At 41.4% G+C, this 27243-nt stretch overlaps 1 protein-coding gene across 1 annotated transcript in view; it reads right to left on the reverse strand.

Annotated features, from left to right (window-relative positions):
* Positions 1-8192: 8192 nt before the first annotated feature.
* Positions 8193-27243, reverse strand: part of rftn1b (raftlin, lipid raft linker 1b) — a gene marked incomplete at its 3' end in the record, with an annotated part of 116001 nt that continues 96950 nt past the window's right edge. The window contains exons 7-10 of the mRNA XM_080741719.1: positions 27048-27166; positions 14677-14780; positions 10347-10422; positions 8193-8861 (exon numbers count right to left, since the gene is read on the reverse strand). Of these exons, the coding sequence (XP_080597845.1) occupies positions 8193-8861; positions 10347-10422; positions 14677-14780; positions 27048-27166 (968 nt within the window). The remainder of the gene's footprint in view (positions 8862-10346; positions 10423-14676; positions 14781-27047; positions 27167-27243) is intronic.

The raw sequence follows: 27243 nt of genomic DNA on the forward strand, positions 1-27243 counted from the left end.
GCAACACTTGATGGAGTAGATGGCTAAATCAGGCTTGTTAATGCATGTTGTGTCAAATCAGACTCAGCTGAAGGTGGTTATTATGGCATCACTCCGCAATGATGAAAAACATTTTTAATAGACCCCAGAATTTAATTATTCATAACGTGCTGTCCTCAGCAGTTTTCACGCGAGTGTCCCAGCAGTGAAAGCCCCCTGTCTGGAACACGGACCACCATCACGCCTTGGGTCATATAAGTTTAATATCTGAACTGCAGGCGAAAGATGAGGATTTCTGACCAGCTTAGTGGGACTCCTTTCTCCCCAGTCTCATTCAACACCTATTAAGGCCTTCTGCTGCAGTGGACAGAATGGATGTGATGGAGGTTTGGTTGAAGGCTATAATGACCTTATTTTCCTCATGGGTTCTGCCTCATGACTGTGGAGACTAGTGTTGACTCAACTGTAAATAGGATTCTTTTCGTGAACAACCAAAAGGTTATTATCAGAGGCACTAACACAGGATTTATGGGAAATAAGCTACTGAGGCATGTGGGTTAATTGTGTTTGGTCTGAAAGATATAGTTTTGATGTAGCTACAGGCCTGTGTAATAACCACAGCACTAGAATTGGATAGAATTGGCATTTCTACAAATACGCATTACCAGATTGTAAGGGCCAGCACTGGCATTTTTAATAGCAGCCAGCTTCTGTATGAAATAATTTTATGGCCTGTATTGCAATATCTGCAAAACATATTTCAAGCACTAGCTGGTACAACATGAACTCATAAACTCAATGTAGTGTTCTACTGTGAGTCACTGTTTAATATATCTTATCAAAAGTGAAACTTTGCTATTTTGCCAGACCGAAAGTTATCTGAGCTATTGAGTGTGATACACTTTATACAGACATATTGCTCAGGCTGTCACAATCCCATTATCATCATTTTATGGTCTATACCTACTGGCCATTGGCCAAATTACCACAGCAGATAATGGAATACCCATTCTATCCCATTCTAGTTATGTGGTAATAACTATAAATCCTATATTCTGGAGAGGTCAGTGTTTTCTTTTCTTTTCTTCTTTTTTAAGTAATCTCATGCCTTCGGCGTTGGAGAGAAAACAAGAATTTGCTCCACATATGACCATCCATGCAGCCTTTCTCTCACATTCAGCAGACAAGGACTTTGGCCTTCTGTTCTGATGTTCTTATGTTCAAGGTCCTTGTCCTTCAACGAGTACCTGAACAAAACATGTCTGAACCTTTCCTCTCTTCTTGAGTAATAAAGTAACAAACAACAGGAAGTTGGACTTCAAAGTTGGACCTCAACTGGAAGCAATGTTTTTTAAAGGGAGTGCTGAGGTGAGGGGGGAGGGTCATGGAAGATTGTCTAGATTTGTTAAGTGTTGAATGGGGTTTATACAGGTGGATGTCTGGAAAGACTACTAAAGCCTAATTTATACAACGGTGTATACTGACATGTTACTGACTTGTTACTGACCACGATACTGACATGATACTGACTTGTTACTGACCACGATACTGACATGATGCCGACCATGATACTGACAATGATACTGACATGATACTTACATGATACTGACATTATACTGACTATGGATACTGACCATGATACTGACGTGATACTGACCATGATACCTACCATGATACTGACCATGATACTGACGTGATACTGACCATGATACTGACATGATACTAACCATGATACTGACATGATACTAACCTGACCATGATACTGACATGATACTGACATGACATGATGTTGTGTGAAAAATAGGGATGTAGCGTGGGTGTGTTTAAATGACAGTAACTCCTAAAAGTAAAACAGCAACTTGGCCACACATTAAATATAAATCCTTTTATAATATACAAATTGTACAGATGGCATGAACAGTAGGAATGTGGACATACTCAGGATAGCAAAGATAAAGACTTTTTTTCTTCCTTGATAGCAAACACTGCTATGCATATGACTAGCAGATGATCAAACATACTCAACATCCAAGATGGCAGCCAGGAGGATGAAAACCATAACACCAGCACCAGAACCTACTGTAAAAATACATTTTCCAGAGGCCGTGAGCAAGCTAAAGTGACAACATAAAAAAAGATTACTGCATCCTATTGTGTCATGTTCTGTCATTTCTACTCTGCCCATATCACATCATTGTATAGCGCACAGGAAATGAACCATTACGTTTTGTACAGCATTAACAAGAACAATTGCACCAACGCCTTACTTGTAGGCTCAGAGACAATTACACAGTAAAATCCTCTGTGTGAAATTTAACACAGTGTTGTTAACCGTCTGGTTGTATTTGTACACTCATAGTTAAATTAAAACAGAGTATTTTTTAATTTTTATGTGTAATCTTCTATACTGTACAACAGGAAAGTATATTGCCTTTTTTTTCTTATTTTTTTAAATAAAATTGTCTTTACATTGAACAAATAGAAGGTCGATAAGATGTTTGTAAGGTCTTGAATTAGTCAAAGCAAGCCAGCAAGGTCCCGCTTGTGTCATGGACTGCTGATTTGACATATAGTTCAGCATCGTTTAACAGACTGATGATGTGTCAGAACTCAGAACCCTCTCTTTTTCATAGGCGTGTGTTTTCTATTTCTAATACGAGACCAGATATACAGTACATTATGTAGGCGACCCACACATCTTGGAGTGTAACTCATGATGTCAGAAGTAAGACTGCAGTAATCAATAAGCTCTTATCAGGGACGGATGGAGCTCTGGCATGGGATAGATAGATGCATATGGAGGGGATGGGACCCACACCTGTTATCCTTCTTAATGGATCCTGACTGGAATGTGTAAAAAAAAAAAAAAAAAATGCAATGTGATCTAGACCAATGGTTCTCAATCTTTTCAGGCTGTGACCTCCCAAAATAATCATATTTGAAGCACATCCTAAGCACTTGAAATTGTAGGAGTTGAGGCATTACTTTGACTCGGTTCCACAGTTAAGTATTGAGAAAATAACAGATCTACAAACACACAACACCTCGCAACATCTGGTGTAAAAAGTGGGGTCCCAACCCATAGGTTGAGAATCACTATCTAGAGTAAACTATGAACTTATTTTTCAAACTTTTGTTTACAAGCTAAAATTACATGAACAGTTTTTTTTACAGCCTGTTACATGTTGCAGTCACATCTATGAACGGTTAATGTACATCCAGAACCATTGGTAATGACAGAACACTCATTGAAATAAATTCATATACATAAACCAAAGATGACAATAAACATAAACTGTCATGATTCGGTAGGGAAATGTGTTGAAAAATCGTTTGAATAAAAACAATCTAGTTATCAATAGGGGTACTCTAATATTCCCCGTTGTGGTTCATATTTGTCACAGAATACTAAATTGTATTTGGCTGCCCAGCAGTGATGCAAGAATACAAATGAAAATATGTGTCAAATACAATTAGAGCTTATTTCAGCTCAAATAGCCCAAAGCAAGACACGCAGCTCAGAAAGATTAAAAAAATATATGAAAAATTAAATAAAAAATACCACAGAGAATATAACATGTGCTCATATCTTTACCCGGTATCAGAGTGATTATTTGCTGTGCGCTCATGCAAACTCCAGACAGTGTACAAAATGTAAGCTATAGGGTCCATTTGTTAACATTTGTATACAGATTTTTCTTATTTCTTTTACTGTGTATTTGAACTAGTTCAAGATGTGGAAAAATCCATTGTGGTTGTGTGAGCGGAATCACATATCTTTTCTGGCATTAGTAATGAGCTCACCATAGTGACCATGACCTCACACCCAATGGTCTGAGCTCCATTATACGGTCGTTGTCGGGTGGAAACCTTGTATGTCCAAAACCCTTTGTTTTGTATTTATCGTTTTAAAAATGATAGCTGATCTACAAGCACACAACGCCTCGCGATATTTTTTACTACTTTCGTGCAACACTCTTGTATCATGAAGTAGGGCTTAAATTGACCAAAAAACACACACATTTGAAACTTGGAGATACGAGGTTTCTGCCTGTCAGTGACGATATCATAGATCTTACACCCAGAGGAAGGGGTGCAGTGGGGCATCAATATGTCTGTACACAGACAAATGTGTCCGTGGCAAGACAGACTTGGTTGGTCTGTGGCAGATTTGAGATTTTCGGTTTAACATACCATTTAGGGCTGTCACAATTATTACATAATCGTCTAATCGTGATTATTTGACATAATCGTCTAATCGTGATTATTTGACATAATCGTGATTATTTTTCATAATCGTCATAATCGTTTCCATGTAAAAAATAGTGGAAATAGCAGATCTACAAGCTCACAACGCGTCGCATCGCGACGCGTTGTGAGCTTGTAGATCGGCTATTTCCACTATCAATGTTCTTTTTTAAGTATAAAGTTGTCAAATATGTCAGTAATTTATTTGTATATTTAGGTTATGTGTCATATCTACCATGTGTAACTTCAAAGCCTAAAAGCCAAACAGAAACGTAATTGTCAACGACAAAAACACAATTAAATCGTTAATCGCAATTATTTGAGAAAAAATTAATCGTCATGTAAAATGCCATAATCATGACAGCCCTAATACCATTACTCTATAATGTTCTTGTTTTGATCATAATACCCAATTACTGATAGTCAAGTCTCCAGGTTTTCTTCAGAATATGTACGACACTGATTTACTACGACATTATGGCACATTTTATGAGTCCAGTAGCTACTATAGTGGTTCTCAAACATTTTATTTGCAAGGACTCTGAGTGTGTACAAATGACCTGTACTCAACCTGTACTAGTCATTTAGTGCTTAGCTCTTTGTGTTTCTGGTAATATTATTGTCCACTCATTTGCATTTCCGTGGCAAACATTTCATTTTTGACAAAAATGTCCACCACAAGCCAGCATGGCAATGACCCCTGCAGGTGTGTCATTTGGGGTCCCAATGTGTGGCAATTTCCACCCACTAGCTTTCGCATTTAACATTCGGCTATTTTATGCGTTCATGTTTTTGCAGATTAATTGGAATTTAGATCTGCGTTATTCGATCTCAATCCACGCCCCATCCATCCATCTACACGTGAGACACACGTTATAGGCACGTTTTCTCACTGCAACCATACATAATTGATCCCATTTAACCTGGCTGTAACATGTAACACATGGGGGCATGTAACATTTTCACACATTTCCTTTTTTTATATAGTGAAAATAGCAGATCTACAAGCTTACAACGCATCGTGATACGATGCGTTGTAAGCTCGTAGATCGGCTATTTTAGCTATAATCGTGAAATAGGGTTTGATGACGCTTCCCTGCCCAGAGGTTTGAGTTCCGTCATATTGGACAGAAGCAGAATGGAGAGGGTCACACACGATGACCCCTGGGTTCAACAGCCCTTTGGGAGGTAGCTCGAAGCATGGGTCACAAATACATCTTTAGCAAGCGTTAGCAAAATAACATAAGCAACACATTCCTACTTACAATTCATACTTCTTTTCTGCATTCGACAGAAAGCTCACAATGAATCTGAGAAAATGTTTCATCTGTGAAAATTGTCCCAAACATAACCTTCATGTAGACAAACACAGGAGTGTAATCTTTAAACCACCTCATTTTTCGTCAACCTTTCCCCCCTCTCAGTTCAGTAAAACAAGGAACAGTGAAATTACCTTCAAAATACAAACACTGATAATATCATAATACTCTTTTGTTTGGCTATACAATAACACACATATAACACTGAAATCGCTGTTGTCTCTCCAAAAGACATGTATAATGGCCAATTGTGGGCCATTTGGTATAGTAAGGCTAAACTGGTCACAGTTTGTTATTCTACTCTACACAAAACACTTCGGCCATTTTACATTAAAAGAAAAATCCCAATGATCTATGAAATAATCTTCAACTGAGACACATTTATTCAACAGCATCAGCTTGTTTGTCTGAAGAGCTTCATTCCAAAATGAATTATCCTCCATTTTCCATATTTTGAAGTCACAAAATGAAAGATGGCACTGCGTTAACTTTACTTTAGAAAGCACTTTGTCGACAGAGTAGTAACACTTTTACGGACTGGATAATATTTTAGAGATGTCACTGAATGATGAAAATGATTCGGGTATCATTATATTTGATTTATGTACAGGATTTTGGAACAAAGCTCTCACTAGTTTATATTTCCCTTGTACAAACAACTCAGGCCAAGTCAATGACATCACCCTTAAATGTGAAGGTTACTTGTTTGGCACGCTGAGGTGTTTTGCTGTCGATAAGTGACCCCATTATAAATGTATGCTTCCTGACAGATGCCCCATTGACAAAACCCATTAGTGAGCTAATGAAAGCTCAATGGCATCAATGCCTGCAACCCTTCCAAATGGAAAGCAACATGACACCATTAAACTCCATGTTATGACTTTGTTATTGTCAGAAAATGATTCCTGTTAAGAGGTGCTTAAAAAGGAGCTACAGTATATTTGACTTTCTTTCATGTTGTGCTCAGTCTCACTTTCAATCTCTCTCTCTCTCTCTCTCTCTCTCTCTCTCTCTCTCTCTCTCTCTCTCTCTCTCTCTCTCTCTCTCTCTCTCTCTCTCTCTCTATCTCTCTCTCTCACATTTGGTCTCACTGAAATACCAGCCTTGGTCCTGAATGTCCAGCTTTACCGTGCTTCCATATTGATACTTGTTTATGACCATTGATCAAAAAAAGAATAATTCAAAATGAAACGTTGGGGCAGAAACAAACACCCATTATGTAAACTACGGTGAACTCAACACACCTATACTTTTAACGTGTTCTCCCTCCCAAGACTACAACATTTGAACAGAGTTTCACATCATTATCCAACTATATAGGCCTTTGAACACGGAACATTCTGTTATTCAAGGTGAGCTCACCACACAACAACAAAAGTGATTATCGGGCTCTCTCTGAAGCACTGGACGGTCCAGTGCTCAGCGTAAACAGTGCTTTATTCCCCTTACCTTTGGATTGCCTGTCGCAACAATAGCCATTGCCTCTAGCAGAGTCCTTCATCCTCTATTATTACATCAGGGGTCTTCAACGTTTTTCAGCCCAAGGACCCCTTCGCTGAGAGAGAGATGAAGCAGGGACGACCGCCATATTGTACAAAATTGTGTCGCAGATTAATCCTTTTCATGGATAGCTTTGTATACTTAGTAGACTTGGTCTGCTCTTTTTTCCCTCTACACTAAACCTCTTTGCCGACAATAGCCGATCTACAAGGTCACAACGTATCGCGCTGCGAAGCGTTGTGAGCTTATAAATCTGCTATTTTCGGCTGCTATGTTACTCTCAGAATATCGATGCTATATAGGGTTTAAGTGGTTGGTGTAAAAACACTATCCTATCTCACAAAGATTTTGGCGGCCCCCCTGCGGTAACTCTTGCGGACCCCCTAGGGGTCACAGACCCCCTGTTGAAGACCCCTGCTCTATCTACATGCCTTCTGTGAGACGAGTAACATTGGTACAAAGAACCACTGAACAGGAAACGACGATACATCTATACTGAGGATCTGAACCCTCGTTCAGTCTTTGACTAATTCCATAACAGCATCTCCTGTGTCGGATACGTACATTCATTCAGTATGGTTGTGGACGTGTATGGTAAAAAATGTTCCTCTCACGAGTCTAAACAGCATGGATCTAAATGGAAGTCAGGTCCATCTGGGTCCATTCCTAACACCCTTTGAGTCAAATCAACACTGAGTATTTGACTGTATACAATAAGAAAGATATCCGCAATTGCTGTTCCACAGCCTCACTGTAGCAAACCATTAAGAAGCTGTTTAACCACTTAGACCCTATGTACTTCATTGACCAGAGTCCTCCAGGGCTCTATACTAGCCCCCCCTCACTCCCCCCTCCTCCCCCCTACACTAAAACTCTTCACCTAAAAGAGATGTGCTCTACACGCTCACAAAGCATCGCATTGTGATGCAATGTGAGCTCATATGTTATTTTAGCCAAATATTCGCCCCCCAGATTAGGGACGCTAGGGTTCATGTGGTTAAAACACCAGGTTAAAGAACATGATAGGAGTGGAGAGATCCCAGGCTGATATGTTAGGGTCACATTGCGTTCCAGGGGCCTCCAGATGTACAGTAGGTGCTTTGAGACACGAGGAGAAGTAACCCTTCATTGGCTACTCGGGAGGCCTCATTCTTGAGTCTCTGCAGGGCTTTGATTGGATGCCGTGACCCGCGCGTCCGCCGCCAATTTAGCGACCGTCCCCTTGTTCGCTGGTTCTCCTGGGCCTGGTTGATCAGTAGCACTCTCTCCGTCCTCCTGTCTTTCCTCCCCTGGTCCCAACCCGTTTTCCACCACGGCCTCAACTTTCTCCACGCCCCCATCAACATCCTCCTCCCCCACCTCGGACCCTCCGTCTACAACCACAGCACTTCCTGCAACTACTACCGCCACATTTCCATTAATTTGAGACCCTCCACTCGCTGCCTCTGTTTCCGGTCGGCTTTTGTCTTCTTCCACCGTGGTGCAGTTGTCTGGTCCTTTCTCCTCTATCTCTGCGTCGCCATCGTTCTTTTGGACTCCACCAACCTCAACGCTGTCGTCTACTTTCCCATCTACCTTGGTCTTCTCCTCTCTGCCGTCAGTGGCCTCAGGGGCGTCACGCGCTGCCTCTGTCGTGGCGGCGATGTCATCCTTGTCAATGGTTTGCTCTTTGGCAGCCGGCTCCCTGTCGTCAAGGATCTTGGGATCTTCTGGTTCCTTCTCTGCTGCCGCCGCCTTGTTTTTCTTCTTCTTGTTCTTTGCCACATCTTTGATGCAGTTCTTGTTGGACTTGTTTCGGGGTTTGAAGATGAGCTTCTGGAAGGAACACAAATGCAAAGGTTAAAGAGGCGGTGCCATAGTTTTGTACTACTGTAGTTTTGTGTCTAGGAGGTTGACAGTACTTCATTAGACCCCCTGGTGTGGTTGTTATTCCCTTCGTATTTGGGGTTTCTTCCTGGAGGCTGACACCTTGTGGGTCAAAAGTGCAGATCCAAAAACAGTGATTAAATGACATCATATAATCATCCCATCCCCTTTTACCATTCACCCAACACTGTGGGAGTGGCTAAGTTCAGCTGGGTCACCACCCACCATGACAACCAGGCATACTTAATGAAATGGTGGGTGTGGCCACATAAAAACCTAACTCTTTCTGTACACCTTTTTTTGGAAAAAATCTTCCTCCTAGTAAAATCATAATACCTATAATCATGTTTTTTTTTTGGGGGGGGGGGGGGGGGGGGGGGTCATGGCACTGCATCTTTAAGCTAATACATTTCTGAGATGGCGTTCTCGTCGAAAGAGTCTCATCCACGAGGCGCTTGATGAAGAATGGTTCTCACTGGATCTAGTACGGCACTTGAATAATCATTCTAATGAGGAATAAAGCTGAGGTAATTTTTCAAAAAGAAATGTAATGAGGATCTGCAGGCCAAAAAAAGGAAAAAAGAAAAAGAAAACACAAACTAGGACAAAAGGTTAGATTAAGAGGTTATCCCCAGTATGCAGGGTCATGGAGAAACCATTACAGACCCTACCGTTACAAATGGTGGTGCCATAGAACTGTTAATATCTCAAACAGAGTGAGCGGTTCATTCACGTTTGTCTGACACTGTGTGTATTTATCTACCTACAATGAAAACAACTGTGGTATTGGAGGTGAAAAGGGGTGATGTTGGACTTGGATAGATGACTGGCGGAGGACAGGATGACTTGAGGCAGGGGTGTCGCACCAAATTCTGGGCCCTGGGTACTTTAACTATTGAAAAAATAGCAGATATACAAGCTCACAGCGCGCCACCGAGTGGCGCGCTGCGAGCTTGTAGATCTGCTATTTTCTTTTTAATCGTGAACATTTGTGCAAGTCTTTGAATATTTCAAATCCTTCAAAGGTTTTTTGAAAAACCCATGTTTCTATGTCAGTGGTGCTCAAACTATTTCATGTGAAGGACCCCAAAATGATATGTATTTGGCCACGGATCCCCCATCTCAAAATATTTAGTTCCAGGGACCCCCCAGAAGCAAAATTTGAGTTACAAATGTTCACTTAAAAAATACATACAGTATATTCACACATTTTCACGACTTTTCAAAAATAGCAGATCTACAAGCTCGCAGAGGGCACAGCTTGTATCTGCTATTGTTCAATAGCTAAAGTATAAAATAATTCCAGGCCCCTCCACCTTGGGCCCTAGTAACTCAGTCCCACTCCCCCCCCCCCCCACCCCCCCTTGTGACGCCCCTGACTTGAGGAGAGCCATTCGCCAAGAGAAACACCGTGAGGAATGCGAGGTCACGCACCTTGGTCTCCTTCCTCTTACGGGCAAGGACGGGTCTCTGCAGAAAGACGATCTGTTTGGTGGAGAGACTCCCATCGCTGAAGGATCAGAAGAGATGTACAGAGACACCGTGAGGGAGGGGAACAATGCAGGGACAAGAGAAAAGGATGTTAGAAAGGATGGTACAGAGGGAGAGAAAATTGAGGAGGCTTTAAAAAAGAGTAGTCTTGCAGACGGCAAGTACAACAATAGGAAACCTGAGATTACTTAGTCATTTCCTACACCAAATATTTTGATTAAAGGTCTTGGGCTGTAATTTATTTGTAAAGGCGAGACGCTTAAATTGAATGGGGGATTGTGTTGCAGACAAAGGCACAGCTACCTTCACCTTCTGTTATTTCCACAGATTATTTTGTTTAAATAGGCTTCCACGATAAATGCAAAATTAGTTCCGTTCATGGGACCAACGATTGAGCAATTCACCCATTTGTTGCCCTCTGCGCTCATCTGGTATTTTCTAGCTGTTCATGCTCTGTTATTGTTACACAGTCATGACACCCAACCTCTGCAGTGCTTTCAACTCTTCCTTACACTCATACCTAGAGCAGCAGCACGGGAGGGTTCAAATGGCAGGAAGCAAACTGAACTTTGTCTTCTGTATGACCGTCTGCGTGCACTTGTAAGACACACATCTCATACCTCTGCATAATCTATTCTCCCTGTATAATCCTCATTGCATGCACATGTCACGCTCCTGTATTCAAAATAGGATAATTTGAATGAGGAGTGGAGTTGACATATTAATCAGTGCAGGGAACACAAATTGTGTTCTGAGTGGGTTTCCTGTCTCTTATGCTCTCATATCTTCCGCTCATGTTTGTCTCACACTCTCCTGGCTTCATCCAAGTGTGCTGCTGTCACTGACTAGCGTTAGCTGTCCTCTTGGGTTCTACCTCTGCCTCTCGTCTCCTCTCCTGACAGCCTGGTTTTCAAGTAGTTTTCCTTATTTGCCTGTTTGATTGATTGATTGAATACTTTATTGGTCAGAAATGCGAGCAGCATGTGGTAGGCTACAGTAAGACAATAAGGCTAAAAGTTCTAGGGACTCGTTTCCATTGTGGTCCAGACATCTTTAAAAAGTATTATGTCTCCAATGTCACTAGACTTTAATGCACACACATTGTCATATACACACAATGCAGTTTGGAATTAAGCTGGAAGCGCCAATTGGCAGCTAGTTTATGGCGGCAGTGCAACGCTAAAAGCCTGCTACAAATCTTCCCTCTCCCAACATCAAATAGGCTTGAGAGTCCTCGAACAGAAGGCTTACGATCTAAACCACCCAAAGCCCACCACATCTTCTCTTTTCCATTACATCCTCCTTCCACCGTTTATCCAGGAGCTATTTTCTAGGCTGTCAGGCCGTCGGATGGCTTCCTGGTGAATCAAAGCACAAAATGAACCTGAGTTCTCAGCAAAAAGCACCAGCCCACTTTTAAAGTGCCCCAGCCTATTTATGGGAAAATATGCCTGTTGGTGGATAACTCTGTAGAAACATTAAAACTAACTGGCAATGTGCCACTTAATTAAGCATGGCACAAAACTCATGTTGCAATGACCCCCCCCCCCAACACACACACACACGCACGCACGCACACACACACACACACACACACACACACACACACACACACACACACACACACACACACACACACACACACACACACACACACACACACACACACACACACACACACACACACACACACACACACACACACATGCAGGTGTGGTTGCATTGACGCTAGTCGCGAGGAATCCACTTGGAACAAACAATTCCGTCTTACCATTTCTATATATTGTGATGACGATTGTGAAGCATGACCAAACCTGACTGAATGGTTATGCTATTTTCAACCCAGATAACTTCAAAAACAGGTTCACTTTAGCTGGCAAACAGTTCTCGGACCTAGAACAATAGTGTATTGCCTATAACAACCACACTAATACATTTAAAAAATGACTTTTCCATCAATTCTTGATGCGTAACTACTTTCTTTTTGAAATATAATTGTTTTGTAATGCATGTCCATATTTTATGTTGTACTGTCTGTCACTAGAAAATGCAGTCAGATAGCCCACTTAGAATAATTGATGTGAAGCGTTAAAAAAAGGTTTTATAGTTTATGAAGAGAATAAATCATTGTATAATAAACTTCTCTGAAGAATAATTACATCACATATACACACATTTAGCACACAAATGACTACACACACACACACACACACACACACACACACACACACACACACACTTTGAACCAAACTACGCTTTACATGAATTAATGTGGCGTAGAGAAACCAGAAGTCCCAGTTAGCATTAATATTAGATGCTGCTGAGATCATTGACACTTACCCGACCCCCTCAGATTAAGTACAAGCTGCAACCCCCTGACTACAAAAGTGTGCACTGTATTAAAAATGGAGGAATCAACACCACAAAACAAGTGTAATGACTAGAGCTAATCTGAACTAGATCATCAACCATTACTTCAGTGCACAGAATGTTTCTGAGGCAGGGAGAGAAATGAGCTCTGTCTTGTACCGAATCTAGGCCGACTCTGATTAATTAGCCATGTTGCTCTGTTGTGTTGTGGCATTTTGAAAGAGAAGAGAGAGAGAGAGAGGGAGGGAAAGGGAGAGGGGGAAATGAAGGATGAAAATAGAGAGGTAATTAATCAGCTATGCTCTGAAACGGTCACAAACATGACTAACAGAGGTAGGGCCCTGATAAACACTTCCAGTGCCACGGTCTGCTACACACTCACAGTTCAAACGCATGACATAACATGTGCATTAATAGGGTTTATAAGGGTAAAATATTCTAGTAGAATAAACAAGTATTTACCATCAGCGGACATGCAAGCGCGGTGAAAGAAACAGACGCTATTGGCTTTTCATCTGTGCGAACTATTACCCGGGTTAATGCTTAAGACCGATGCAAAGAGAATATATTATTATCATAGACATGCATATTTACTATATAAGGAGACTCACACCCACTACTAAAATGTTGGTTGAAGAGAGATACTGAAGTGCAAAAAAGAGCATGCGGTTGCCGTCTCATTTCCAGGCACAAAGAGCGGATGTACCGTCATAGCGTCGTTGTCGGGTGGAAACCTTGTGTGTCCAAAACCGTTTGTTTTGTATTCATCTTTTTTTCTTTCTTTTTTTTATGCCTTTATTGGATAGGACAGTAGGCTGACAGGGGGAGAGATGGGAGTGACATGCGGCAAAGGTCGTCCGGATTGGGAATCAAACCGGCGATGCCGTCAGGCATCAGTGCCTATGTGGCAATGCCTATGTGGTATGCGCCTGGACCAGTAGGCCAGCGGGCACCCTGTATTCATTATTTTAAAAGTGATTTAAAATAGTGAAAATAGCCGATCTACAAGCACACAATGGGTGCATGTGCTTGTAGATCTGCTATTTTCACTAGTCTTGTGCGACAGTCTTATATGATGAATCAGGGCTTTACTTTACAAAAAACATACAAATTGAAACTTGGAGATACAAGGTTTCTGCCCAACAGTGACGATAGGCTACCAGTGGGCCTATTCACAAATCATGAGTCAGCACGGGTTCAGCAGAGGAACCATTTCTGTGAGGGGATTTCCATTAATGTGCACCACTGCAGCCTTATACTGATGTTACATGTGAAGCTTGAACCAAATTGGTAGAGATTTAGGTCACGTTCATTCAAACCAGATATTGTGAATATGTCATAATCCCTGAATAACAATTTCTGCACCAGGTGCGCTTAAACGTTAACATCTTGAACAGCTGCCAGTGTAATGAAATAATGCCAGGACACACAGACAGAACAGTTCTAGATGATGTTTACATGGATGTTCATTCCTTTAGTTTAGGCATTGCATTTGGTCTGACATTAATAAAAAGGTATTTGATACCTGTGACATACTGTATGGGCAATGCGATGCGTTCAAGTGTTTTGTTTTTATTTCCTGTTGCAATTTAGGCTCATGTGTCAGTTAATTTCATTAAACGTCCTGCGAAGCTTGGCCAATGACTCAAGTGTGGACATACACATGCGTGCGCGCACGCACGCACGCACGCACGCACGCACGCACGCACACACACACACACACACACACACACACACACACACACACACACACACACACACACACACACACACACACACACACACACACACACACACACACACACACACACACACACAAAAAAACACTTTCACAAACTGTGTTATGGTAAACATGTAACATGATGAGTCATACAGTAGCAATGGTGACATAAGAAGTGATTACCTGTTAGTCTTGATCACTGGAGTGGGCAGCACACAAGTGAGTCTCCAGCCGTATGTAGCCAGGGACTGGAGTAATGGAACATAGTCTGTCTTCACCTGCAAACCCTGTGGACAAAGAAGACACACGTCAGAGACGTCACTGCCGAACTGCAGGAAGCAGCACCGTACATGAAATGTGCACATACTGTACACACATACACAGTAGTACAAAGCATATATGGGCAACTGGCAGCCCGGGGGCCACATGCGGCCCCCACCTTCACTCAATTCGGCCCGCAGGTTAATATCAGAATACTGACATTATTGATTTCAGCTGTTACCATTCCAATTCCAAACATGCAAACATGACCCGCTTTAATTACTCTATTTTTGAGCGGTGGTGACGCCGCTCCTTAGAATGGCCGTGTGTGTGTGTCTGTAGCCTGAGGTGTATGCAGGAGTGTGTATCCGCGTATGTGTCTGTAGCCTGATGTTGAGTCTAGCCTGAGCATCAATTGCAACAAACACGCTCGCACACGCACGCACGCACGCACGCACGCACGCACGCACGCACGCACGGCCATGTGTGTATCAGTGTATGTATGTATGTATGTATGTATGTATGTATGTCTGTCTGTGGGTCTGTAGCCTGGAGTGCCATTGGTTGACCAAAGAGGGTGCTGTTGCGTCTAGCCTGAAAATCAACTGCAACACACACACACACACACACACACACACACACACACACACACACACACACACACACACACACACACACACACACACACACACACACACACACACACACACACACACACACACACACACACACACACACACACACACACACACACACACACACACACACACACACACACACACACACACACACACAGGGAGGGACACACACACACACACACACAGGGAGGGACACACACACACACACACACACACACACACACACACACACACACACACACACACACACACACACACACACACACACACACACACACACACACACACACACACCACCGCTCACTTCAAACTTGGGTTTGATTTTTAGTAGTTCAATGACTAGTATAGTATTAACATGTTAGTCTTTTTTATGTCCAATGTATTTGTATTTAAGTTCATAAAGTTAACATACCGGTAACTAAATGCATTGGAAATTAAATCAAAATGTTACATTTCAGGATTCCAATTAAAAAATAACAAAAGATAATTCAGGATTCCAATTCAAAAGTAGCAAAAATAGCAGCTCAAAACGCGTTGCGCTGAGCTTGTAGATCGGCTATTTTTGTTACTCTTACTGGAGATAAGAGGTTTTTGCTCGACAGTAACAATATGCCATGTGATGTGGCCCTCTGGAGTCAATGTGGAAATATAATGGCCCTCTCTATCATCAAAGTTGCCCACCCCTGGTATGAAGCTTGATTAATTAACACTTACGTTATACAGTATGTGTTTGAGTCTACATGCACGTCGCATTGAGATTGTAGACCGTCTATTTCCATTTCCATTTTGAATTTTTGTGTCTGTCTGAGGATGTCTTCCATGTGTAACCTAATTGCAGTGTAACCTAATTGCAAAGTACTGTTTTGCCTAAGTAAAAGTATCAATACTGCAATGTAGAAAAACTCTGTTAGGGGGCTCACACACCAAAGTATGGTCACCAGCGGATAAACTCTTTGTGTGCGCAGCTGACTAAAAATCCAGAGAGCGCATTCTGTCCCAAAGCCAGTGCCGTGCCTGTCAGTCACTTCCAGAAGCCTCCCCATACCGCCTTCGACTCACCCCATTGGACAGAGGGGAAAAGACAGCAGAGCTCCAGCATAAACGCAAGGTCAGCGTGTCGCGCAGATATCCTCTCCTGACATGAAAACGCCCCCTTCCCATTGAAATTAATTAATTAATGTAGTGTCTGTTTTGTAATAATAATCATAATGCAATATTTACCTCTTAGACGGGGGTGGGCAGCTTTGATGATGGAGAGGGCCACTATATTTCCACTCTCACTCCAGTAGGCCACATTGCATAGTTACTGTCTCCAGTAAGAGTAGCAAAAATAGCAGATCTACAAGATCAAAACTCGTTTTGAGCCTTTATATCTGCTATTTTAGCTACTTTTGAATTAGAATCCTGAATTATCATTTGTTAAGTTAACTGGAATCCTGAAATGTAACATTTTGATTTAATTTCAAATGCAGCCATTTAGTTATACTTATGTAAACTTTGAATACTACTATGCTAGTCATTCAACTACTAATATAGACTGATGAAGTAGTTAAAGCGGTTAATTGTTCCATGTTTTGTATAGTAACAGCTGAAATCAATAATATATCAGTGTTCCGATATTAACCTGCGGGCCACATTAAATAAAGGTGGGGGCCGCATGTGGCCCCTGGGCTGCCAGTTGCCCTGCTCTTAGATGTAGTGGAGTAGAAGTATTATTGGAAATGCTCCAGTAGTCAAAAGTCAAAATTCCTTATTTGAGTAAATGTACTTAGTTACTTTACATCACTGCTTAATTGCCAGTGTTAGATCTCTGATTAGACTACATTGTGTTTATCTGTGTTTATTTGCTCTGAGGTGTGCAAATCGTCACTGTCGGGCAGAAACCTTGTATCTCCAAGTTTCAAATGTGTACGTTTTTTGCACAAAAGTAGTGAAAACAGCAGATCTACAAGCACAAAACGCCTCGCGATGCGAGGCGGACGGTTTTGGATATACAAGGTTTCCACCCGTCAACAACGAAATGTAACCAAGAGGACCCATAGAGCATTAGCCTGCATCTGCTGTCCTTCCTTTCTGTATTTAATCCTCGAACTTGTAAATCTAGCACGGAGCAGTATGGGGGAATTGTTTGGTTATTCTTGTGATTACAAATGTCACTGTGTATAGCTGTGCAATCGAACAATGTCCTGCATTATTTATTTTCTGTTGCACTCTTTCAGCTATAAAGAAAGTTTTAACTAGATGTTGTAAATGAGAAATGAAAGGAATCAATCGATGCTGAGCAACTGCATGGCACGGCCTATTGCTTGCCTTAATGTTTCCAGAAACCGTTTTTTTTATGTGCTGTGTAGGTTAAAATGGAATCTGTTTCCAGGTAGCATTACGCCACTGTCGGGCAGAAACCTCGTAAGTTTCAAATTTGTATGTTTTTTCGCGAAGTAAAGCCCCGCTTCATCAGACAAGGCCGTCGCACAAAAGTAGTGAAAACAGCCGATCTACAAGCACACGGGTGCGAGGCGTTGTGTGCTTGTAGATCGGCTGTTTTCACTATTTAGTAAAACATTTTTAAATGATAAAAATGAACGGTTTTGGACGTACAAGGTTTCCACCCGACAACGACGATTAGCTCAGAAACTGTTGTGGTTTAGAGACGAGTAGACAGAGAATGGAGGGCAGTTGTCACAGGTGTCGATAAAGGATGAGCAACCAGAGGGGTACTGCACAGGGGGTGCAACCAGAGGGGTACTGCACAGGGGTAAGTGTGATGGAAACACAAAGAAGAGAAGAATTGATTAAAGACAATTAAGGCGAGGTGAGCTGATACTGTGGAAGGAACCCCATAACTGTCTCCAAGAGTATTCAAATGGAACCAAATGCACCCTACGGGTCCATTTGGTTCCATTTGTATACTCTCTGTGTTACAGACCTGTAATGGTCCATTTGGAACCCCCCACTGGTATAAATTAAGCATTGGATTAAGAACACAACTTGGGGTGTAAACCATGCCTGCACCAGCATCTCTTGACCTACATCTCTCTGTTCCTGAGCATACAGTATGTTCAATACATCCTTCTAAGGTACCTTGACCTTGAGCGTGACCTTCGATTTTGACCTTTGTGGAGTTAGGGAAGCTAACTCTCTCACACGCACACGCACACGCACACACACACACACACACACACGCTATTGACAGGAAGTATGTGGTTTGCCGTGCTCAGTATCTCTGTACCAACCAACTGAAAGACCACGACACGTGTCTGTTAAACGTGCAACCACCCACACATTTACGTGCAAACACCCGCACATTTACATACTGTATCACACATGCTGACTTACAACACACACATGCACGCACGCACGCACACACACACACACACACACACACACACACACACACACACACACACACACACACAGCTCTTGCATGCCACATAAAGACTCAAAATAACACATTATATCATAACACCCTTAATTGCAAAGAGGAAATGTGTCAGGATTATAGCCGTCACCTTCTAAACATCAATTGTGACTCTTCACACTAGGTGGTGTCTGGTGTGCAGGGACCTGAACCTACCGTATCGTGTCACTGTAAAAGAGCAGAGACTTGACAACACATCACACCTACGCGTGCACCATTAGCCTTTGCTGCGCTATGAATATGTAGCCTAATTAATAGTGACTGACAATGCAGTATTACATACACAACAGGTAATGAGCCTCACACCAGCATGATTGATATAATGACATACTGTCAGCCTGCTCATTACACAGTGCAATCATGCACGTTCAAAGCATTTGTTTTTATTCTATGGTCAATTTTGTTATCGTGGTTTCTCTCGTTTTATTGTAATTTCATAAAATGGCAAAGAAAACATATACATTATTTTCAATTAGTGTACAAGGAAGAGAGAAATGATACGAGGAGAGAGGAAAATGTAAGAAGGTGATAGCGAGAGACAGAGTGGCAGAGTGACACACGCCATAAAGCCTAATGCCACAACTGTTGTTGCTTGCCAAAAGGAAGAGATCTTCAAGCTATGTGACGGGTTGCTATACACTGTAGTTCTGTTTTTACGGCAAGCGACACCATCTTGTGATGGAGTATAAAGTGTATCACTTACAGTAAGCCCTATAATGTTTTGTCATATGACAAATAGTGAAAACAGCTCAAAGCCTTCATCTTTGATCAATTTCACCTACAGTATAATGACACGTGTCCAAAATAAGGATGCCGGGGTGGTTAGGTTTTGAGGCTCCAAGTCAGCACATGTACACCAGCAGTCCTCCTAACGGTGACAACAAACGGTGTCTGGAAAGATATGGCTGCAACCCGTTGCCATGAGCCGAGTCTTTAGCATTCAAGACTGCGTCACACGTTATTTACACAGGCATTATTTCCCCAAGTACCCCGGGGGGAGAGAGACACAGCTATGTGCTTTACGGTTTACTTTGGAACCACTCCCAGAAAGAGGCACTTTTTCAGACTCTTGTCTTAAAAGTAAATTAGGAAATAATTTTTCTCTAATGGCTTGCTGCTCTTTAGAGAAGGTGAAGTTTAATCCCGTTCCAAAGCGTTTCTCCCCACACTAAAGCTGAATTTATACTCCATCGCACAAGGGGGTTTCACTTGCCAAAAATGGACAATCTATTAAGCTAACACTGAGTTGAACTCGAAAATATCAATTGTAGATCAGTTCTCTTTGGCATTCGGCACTATACAACAGACTAACCAATAAATAGGCTTTACTTACACATAAGTTGAAGAATTAGCATTCAGGTTATGAAATGAGTGCAAAGTACAAGGGAAACTCAGATCCAATTTGCTATAAGTCTAGGGTGTAAAGTTGTTATAAGTCTGAACCAAGTTGTTACTATTACTGGTGTTTGTCATAAGGGCTCAAATCATAGCTACCCTAGGACAGCTCCTGGAATGAAAGCTCTCAGAAGTCAACCATCCACCCTGCCATCAGCATCATCATCACGTCAGCCGGCTGCACGCGCTTCATCTCACACATGCAGGGACGGTGCAAATTACTCTGCTTCTATCTAGGTCACCTCCTCTCTCACCTCAGTCACAAAGGAAAGAGATATCATGGCCGAAGGATATGCTTTAACGATCAGCCTCTGCCACCCACACACACACATACTGTATAGCTACTGTACCCTCAAGCACACACACACACGCACGCACACACACACATGCATGTAGATCAGGCATATTTCATAAACATTCTTGTCCCATTACTCAATTAACCACTTGAACCCTAGGTCCCTATTGTGGGGCAAACATTCGGCAAAAAATATCTACAACATCTATTTTCAGCAAGAGAAAAAAGTAGGCAGCCTAGATAGAATATAGAGCCCTGGGGAACCCCGGTCAGGGTCAGGGTTTAAATGGCTAGATATTGAATACATTCATGCAGATGAACTTTTAAGAGTAATTTGCACCAACATTAGAAAGCAAGGCAAGGCAAGCCAAGTTCATTTGTAAAGCAGCAAACAGCAAAGGCAGCATCAAACAGAAAGGTTTTTTCTTTTTAGCTGTGACTTAAAAGAACTGAGAGTCGCAGCAGAGGGATAGTGTTGGTGTGTTTCACATTCCTCCAACCTCGACTGAATTTTATATCATACAACTTTAAAGTGATCCTGACTTAAAGCAGACGAGTGACTGAACAGACATGCACTCACACACACACTGTAGACCAGGGATTCTCAAACCTTTTTAGGCCGTGACCCCCAAAATAAATATATTTGAACTGGGACCCCCACCCTGACAAACACTTGGAATTGTAGGTATTACATTTAATGTGACTCGGTTCCACAGATAAATATTGTGAAAATAGCCATGCTCTCAACGCCTCGCACTGCGAGGCGTTGAGAGCATGTACTGTAGATCGGCTATTTTGTGTTCAACAGTGTTTGCCTCTTGCTTACTTAATATTTTACAGTTTGGCCAGTTTGGTATTAAAACGGTCTTGAAAGTCCTTAAATTGTCACTTTATAAATGTGCAGATAAGATACCCTGTATACACTTATACTGTATGTTGGTTTGTTTACCGTTGAGTGAGAAAAATAAATTACATTAAGCTAATCATCTGGGGACCCCACAAAATAATTTGGGGCCCGCGACCCCAAGTTTGAGAACCACTGCTGCAGACTATAGTACACACTCATGACCACATGCACGCGCACAACACCCCAATCCCATGTCTGAGGTGTCCTCCTCATCATATCTAAAGTAAAACTGGCTCTTATCTTCAATGATTTCCTTCTCCTTTTTCCCTCGGCCATCCACGTGGGACCCTAATCTTATTTTGGATGTAATTTGGTTTCTACAGACTGTGAAGTACTGTTTCTGGGACAACCACAACAACAATGTCACTGCTGTTGAGCTCCCTTCAGTTGTTATTCTGCAAAAGTGGACATTTTCTCATGGTTTATTCATCAAATAACATGTAATTTATTCTTGTGTAGGGTGTTGAGCATGACTGGTCAAATTGCATCTTCCTTGCTCGTGACGACTCTGTGAAAACATACTGTAGGAATGTTTTCTAAAGATTTTCAAAAAAATAAATATTGGTAAATTCCTCTCTCTGAGTTCTGATGTGCTTACTGCTCACTTCAATCCCTAATGCCTGTTTGCGTTTTGTGATTGAGCCGATCTACAAGCTCACAACGCGTGAGCTTGTAGATTGTTTATTTTGGGATTTGATATTTAGGGGTGTGCCAAAAAATCGATTCACCAATTAATCGCGATGTTGATGCCACGATTCAATTAATCGAATCGCGAGGTAAGTGAATCGTGAATAGTTTTTTATTTTATTTTTATGTATATTTTAGGAGAAATACAGCCGATGGAATACAGCTCTTAATTGACGCTTGTTAAGCTTCTATTGAACTTCTCTGAGAGTCAATTGGTGACCTGACCTCTTGATACACGTTGCTCAGAAGTAGTTTACAGCACGACACAGACACACACAGACACACAGACACACACACACACACACACACACACACACACACACACACACACACACACACACACACACACACACACACTCAGGCCTGCACAAAAAAGGTTGTGTGAGAGAATAAAGTGCTGTGGTCCTATGTATGACCACCACCTAAACATTTTAAATTCAAATTATATGAAAAAGCAATGTAAATTGTGGGAAAGAATCGCAATAATCGCGATTCGAATCAAGAATCGCAGAAAAATCTATAATCGTGATATAAATCGAATTGCCACCCTATGAATCAAAATTGAATCGGGAGGTAAGTGAATCGTCCCAGGCCATTACTGTAGGTGCACGTTATACTGAATATTTATTTGATAACGGTTAGTCTGTAATACACCTGCACTTCAATCGATGTTCTCACATCCATACAGTGTAACTGTATGGATGAGAAGTAGAGGATGGCTGAGAAATAACATTTCTATTCCTGAGCAAACCTTTCCTGGATAAAGTGACGGTTAAGATATGTTGCACATAATGGCTACAGTTATGCTGCTGCACATACTGTTCAGCATATAGTTCACTTTACAGCAGCCACAATGAGATGCCGTGTATTAAAAGCCATCCTAAGAATGTGTCTCCAGTTTATGTGTCACTTCCAGTCAAGAGTGATGCTGATGTGTGTGCATCTATTCCAGCAGCCTAGCTGGCTGTGAATTATTTATAATATCGCCTTTTTGTCAATCATAAACACACTCAAGGTTACGCCTGATTTATACTTGGTTGTGTGTTGTGTCACAAACCGAAAATAGCAGACGTATAAAGCTCACAACGTGTCGCAGATCGGCTATTTTCAGTTACGCGACACTGGCGTGCGACTGCTGCAAGTATAAATCACACCCTTGGCAAATGTAGACCACACTCTGCACAGAAAGGGTCACAGCACCACAGGAAGCGGTTATTTTAGATTGTACCATAACAGAGCCATTTTTAGTGATATGATGTGAAATATAATGTGATATTTTAGTGATTATAATGGAAACAAGCCCTGAGCAGCTTATCTGGGTTATCCTTTTAGCGTTCTTTTGTATAAATCTGTGCCATTGTGCCTTGTTTTTGTGAACTGTTAATAAATTCAATCATACACTGCACTACATAAATAGTAGTAGAAGGGTTATTTGCAGAACCATGCTATAGCTGTTTCCAGATAGAGGATCCTCATTCACTTTTGACAACTAACTAGCATAATTTACCAGTCAGGCAATCTGACTGGTAAATGATGCATTCCAGCTCTGATAAGGCCCATTAAACCCTGATTTAATCTTTACTTTGATTACGATACACCAATGTTATAGTATTTATGATGTGCCATCGCACCATAATAACAGCTAAGTATGCCCTCTTGGGATCTGTTGTCATCATAATAAAGCTTTTTGAGAATGCATGAAAGAATCTCTTTAGGCAGGGTGTTTAACTGCACTTTTCTTATTGTATTGACTATACTTGTACTGTTCTCCATTTTTGTCTAAAAAAAACTAAATCAAAACTATACTATAAAAACTGGTGAAACATCGGCCAAATTGTCAAATGATGAGAAAGATTGTGAAAGAATTGTGAAAACACCTCGCTACGTGAGGCGTTGTGAGCTTGTAGATCTGCTATTTTCAAAATATTTCTATGTGGAACCGAGTCAAACTAAATGCCTCAACCCCTTCAATTCCAAGTACTTGTCAGGATGAGGGTCCCCACTTCAAATATCATTATTTTGGGGGGGTCACGGCCTGAAAAGGCTGAGAAGCAGCGCTCTAGAGGACCATCCTTTCTCTAGCAGTACCCTCATGGTCGTACTCCCAGCACAGTGAGCAGGATATTGGTGCATCTTCAAATTTGTTCATTCAATTCAATTTGCTGTACCTCTTATTCTCCTTGACTGCTTTATTATTTCTGTGCAAAACATTTCAAGTGGCAATAGGCTAACTCACTGCTGAACTGTACTGTATCTTGGTGAGTAAGAACTCTGTCCTGCAGATGTACTGAAACCAAGGTTGTTTATTAAGGAGAACAACCTTTATTTTTGTCGTTGTTCCTGCGTTCAATGATAACAGAGCTTGCCTCTCAGTGCATTTTGTCCAAGGCTGCTCCTGCAAATAACTATAGAAACATAGTTAATTGTTCAGAGAGAGCATTCCAGCCACATCCATTTAGGGATTTATTTATTTGGGTCATTTTACTCATTTCCTGTAAAAGGAAATAATTTTCCTCGTAGAGAATGGCTGCATCTTTATTTTTAACATTTCTAGGGCACCGACCGAACATCTGCATGAAGTAACTTTTTCAAATTGAAAAATTCTAATGTTCAAGACACTAAATGGAAGATTTGTTTTTTGGTATTAAATTGCATTTAACGCTAAGTTGAAATTGATTAAATGTTTTTGGACCAACTGAATGGACCAACTTGACAACTGGAGAGAATCCAACGCCTAAGTTACTTAACAAAATATGTAAGATCATTAACATTGTACTTTAACTTACAGATAGTAGGCCAGTATCCTCCAAAGTGATTTAGACCTTGCACTGTGTGACCTTAATTCATAATACAATATGCTTAAAGTAGTAGTTTTGGGAATCAGTGGCCACTTTGGACACAAATTACATGGCAGCCAACCTCTTTGACTTCATTACCGAGTCTCTAGCAAGGACCTATACAGGGAGTATACATTTATGGAAGGATAATTGTTATTGTTTAAACATGTAACTTTATTATACTCTATTTTTAATGAGACTATGAATTCATTCATTCATTCTTGCAGGGAAAAGGTTTATAATTTAGTATTTGTAGAATATTACTGATCGAATTTCTCATAGGGTTATCATTTTGTCAATTAAGAACGTTTGTACTTATTGTTCTATAGATGGAACCATATTGAGTTCTCATTTCCATCAATATGTTTTCACTTCTCACATGATGATCTCAATTTGGAATGAAACCACCAAATGTTGATCAATGTAGTTCAATCAATAATGGAGAGCACCTGTGAGAATGTGTGCCTCTAGAGGCAATATGTGCTTTTATCAGGCAAAAGCATTGATTACATGCAAAACAGATAAGTGAATAATTAAAACAGAAGCTTTCTGAAATGTTCTGACAGTGACACCCATTACTGCAATGCAATGCATCACCCTTGAGAGAACCCACTCTTGCCACAATAATATCGATTCTATATCCTCGGCCAAACAGCTTGTTTTGACGTTTTGCATTGTGAACTGAACCACCTGCCAGTCTCCTGGCTAAATTAGAGTGTAGCACAATGGAGAGAACGGAGGAAGAAGAAGATGAAGGAAAAGAAAAAGCCCTCCCAATCAATATTCTGCATGATTTTTCATTGTAATTATCCTGGCAATGAGACGACAATGAGCTGTGAAGGCACTTTGCATACCAATTAATTTAAAGCAGTTATCACAATGGATGTGGATGATGTGAGGGCTTGATCACCCTTTGTGAAATAATGTAATGTCAAGCTAATGTCTGCAACTCTGCATTGTGTTGATCAGTCAAGAGAAACATTTCTTTTATAAAGTCTGGGCAAAAGTTGATTGGATCAATCTTGCTGTTCATGAACACTGGCTTGTCTAGATGCTCTGTTCTCTGTTGTCATTTTCCTAAAGGTGCTTTGAAATCTAGGAATTCTAATCGGACTATTGATTTAAAAGGTGGAAGGCGTATGGTATACAGTCAAGCGTTAGCAGCACGGGTCTTTTTATTTGTACATGTGGAATGGACCCTGGAATGGACAATCAGAGAGTCACATTTAGGGGACAAAAGTCGTCCTTTCACACTCTGACAGCTCGGGGCCTTGAAAGTCTGAATTCGATTACTATGATAGCATCAGCAAGCGCGCACGCACGCACACACACACACACACACACACACACACACACACACACACACACACACACACACACACACACACACACACACACACACACACACACACACACACACACACACACACACACACACACACACATGTGACAGTAAAATGTCTGCAAAGCCTTCAGAAGTAGACAGAAATCAATTTCCAACTTGGAAATTGTGCTAAAGGGGGCTGCTAATCGCTGGCCAGATAAGGGCTTGTTTGCTCCAGATAAGACAGGCCACTGCGACACATGTCCCATAAATTGAGATTTGCCAGATTTGCCGTTGGGTTTGCGGGGAAAAGGTTGGCAGAGCGGGTTGTTTGGGACACACATCCAAATGAAACACTTTTGAAAGAGCTCCATTCTTAGAAACCGTCCTTTCCAAAAAAAATCCTGTGCCTGCTTTGGGATATTTACATTATAGCTTATTACATTCTACCACAACTTACTGACGGTTGTTGTGTTGAAAGGTTTTGTAACAGCTGTGTATTACAATGTGCTGATAACACCATAAGCTAGTAATGTAAAATGTCAACCCTGGTCCATCAGTTATAGTATATCTACGCATAATTATGAATATCAATCTATGGTATATCTTGAATGTTCGTTCAGTGCAAGTCCAAATTCTGGACCAGAAAATATATTCAGATACGTGTTGGATAGGTCAGTAGTCATACAGTCAGACAGTTTACAAAAAAAGTGAAATGACGTCATCATGTCGGACTACTGACCTGCCACAGAGTATCTGAATACATACATGAATATATGTACATAGACTTACGTCAATGATGGTCCACTGCTCCACCACGATGGCATCGTACGTGGGGTTGGCCGCACTTTGCTCACCCTCCGTAGCCTCTTGGAAGATAAAGACACTCTCCACTGACTTGGGCAGTACGTCTGCAGAGAATGAGAGAGAGAGGAGGGGGGGGGGGGGGGGGGTGTCAGGTGTATTCAGCCATGAAAAGAGTATTTAC

The sequence above is a fragment of the Nannobrachium achirus genome (assembly GCF_963921795.1).
Source record: "Nannobrachium achirus genome assembly, chromosome: 2".
NCBI lineage: Eukaryota > Metazoa > Chordata > Actinopteri > Myctophiformes > Myctophidae > Nannobrachium > Nannobrachium achirus.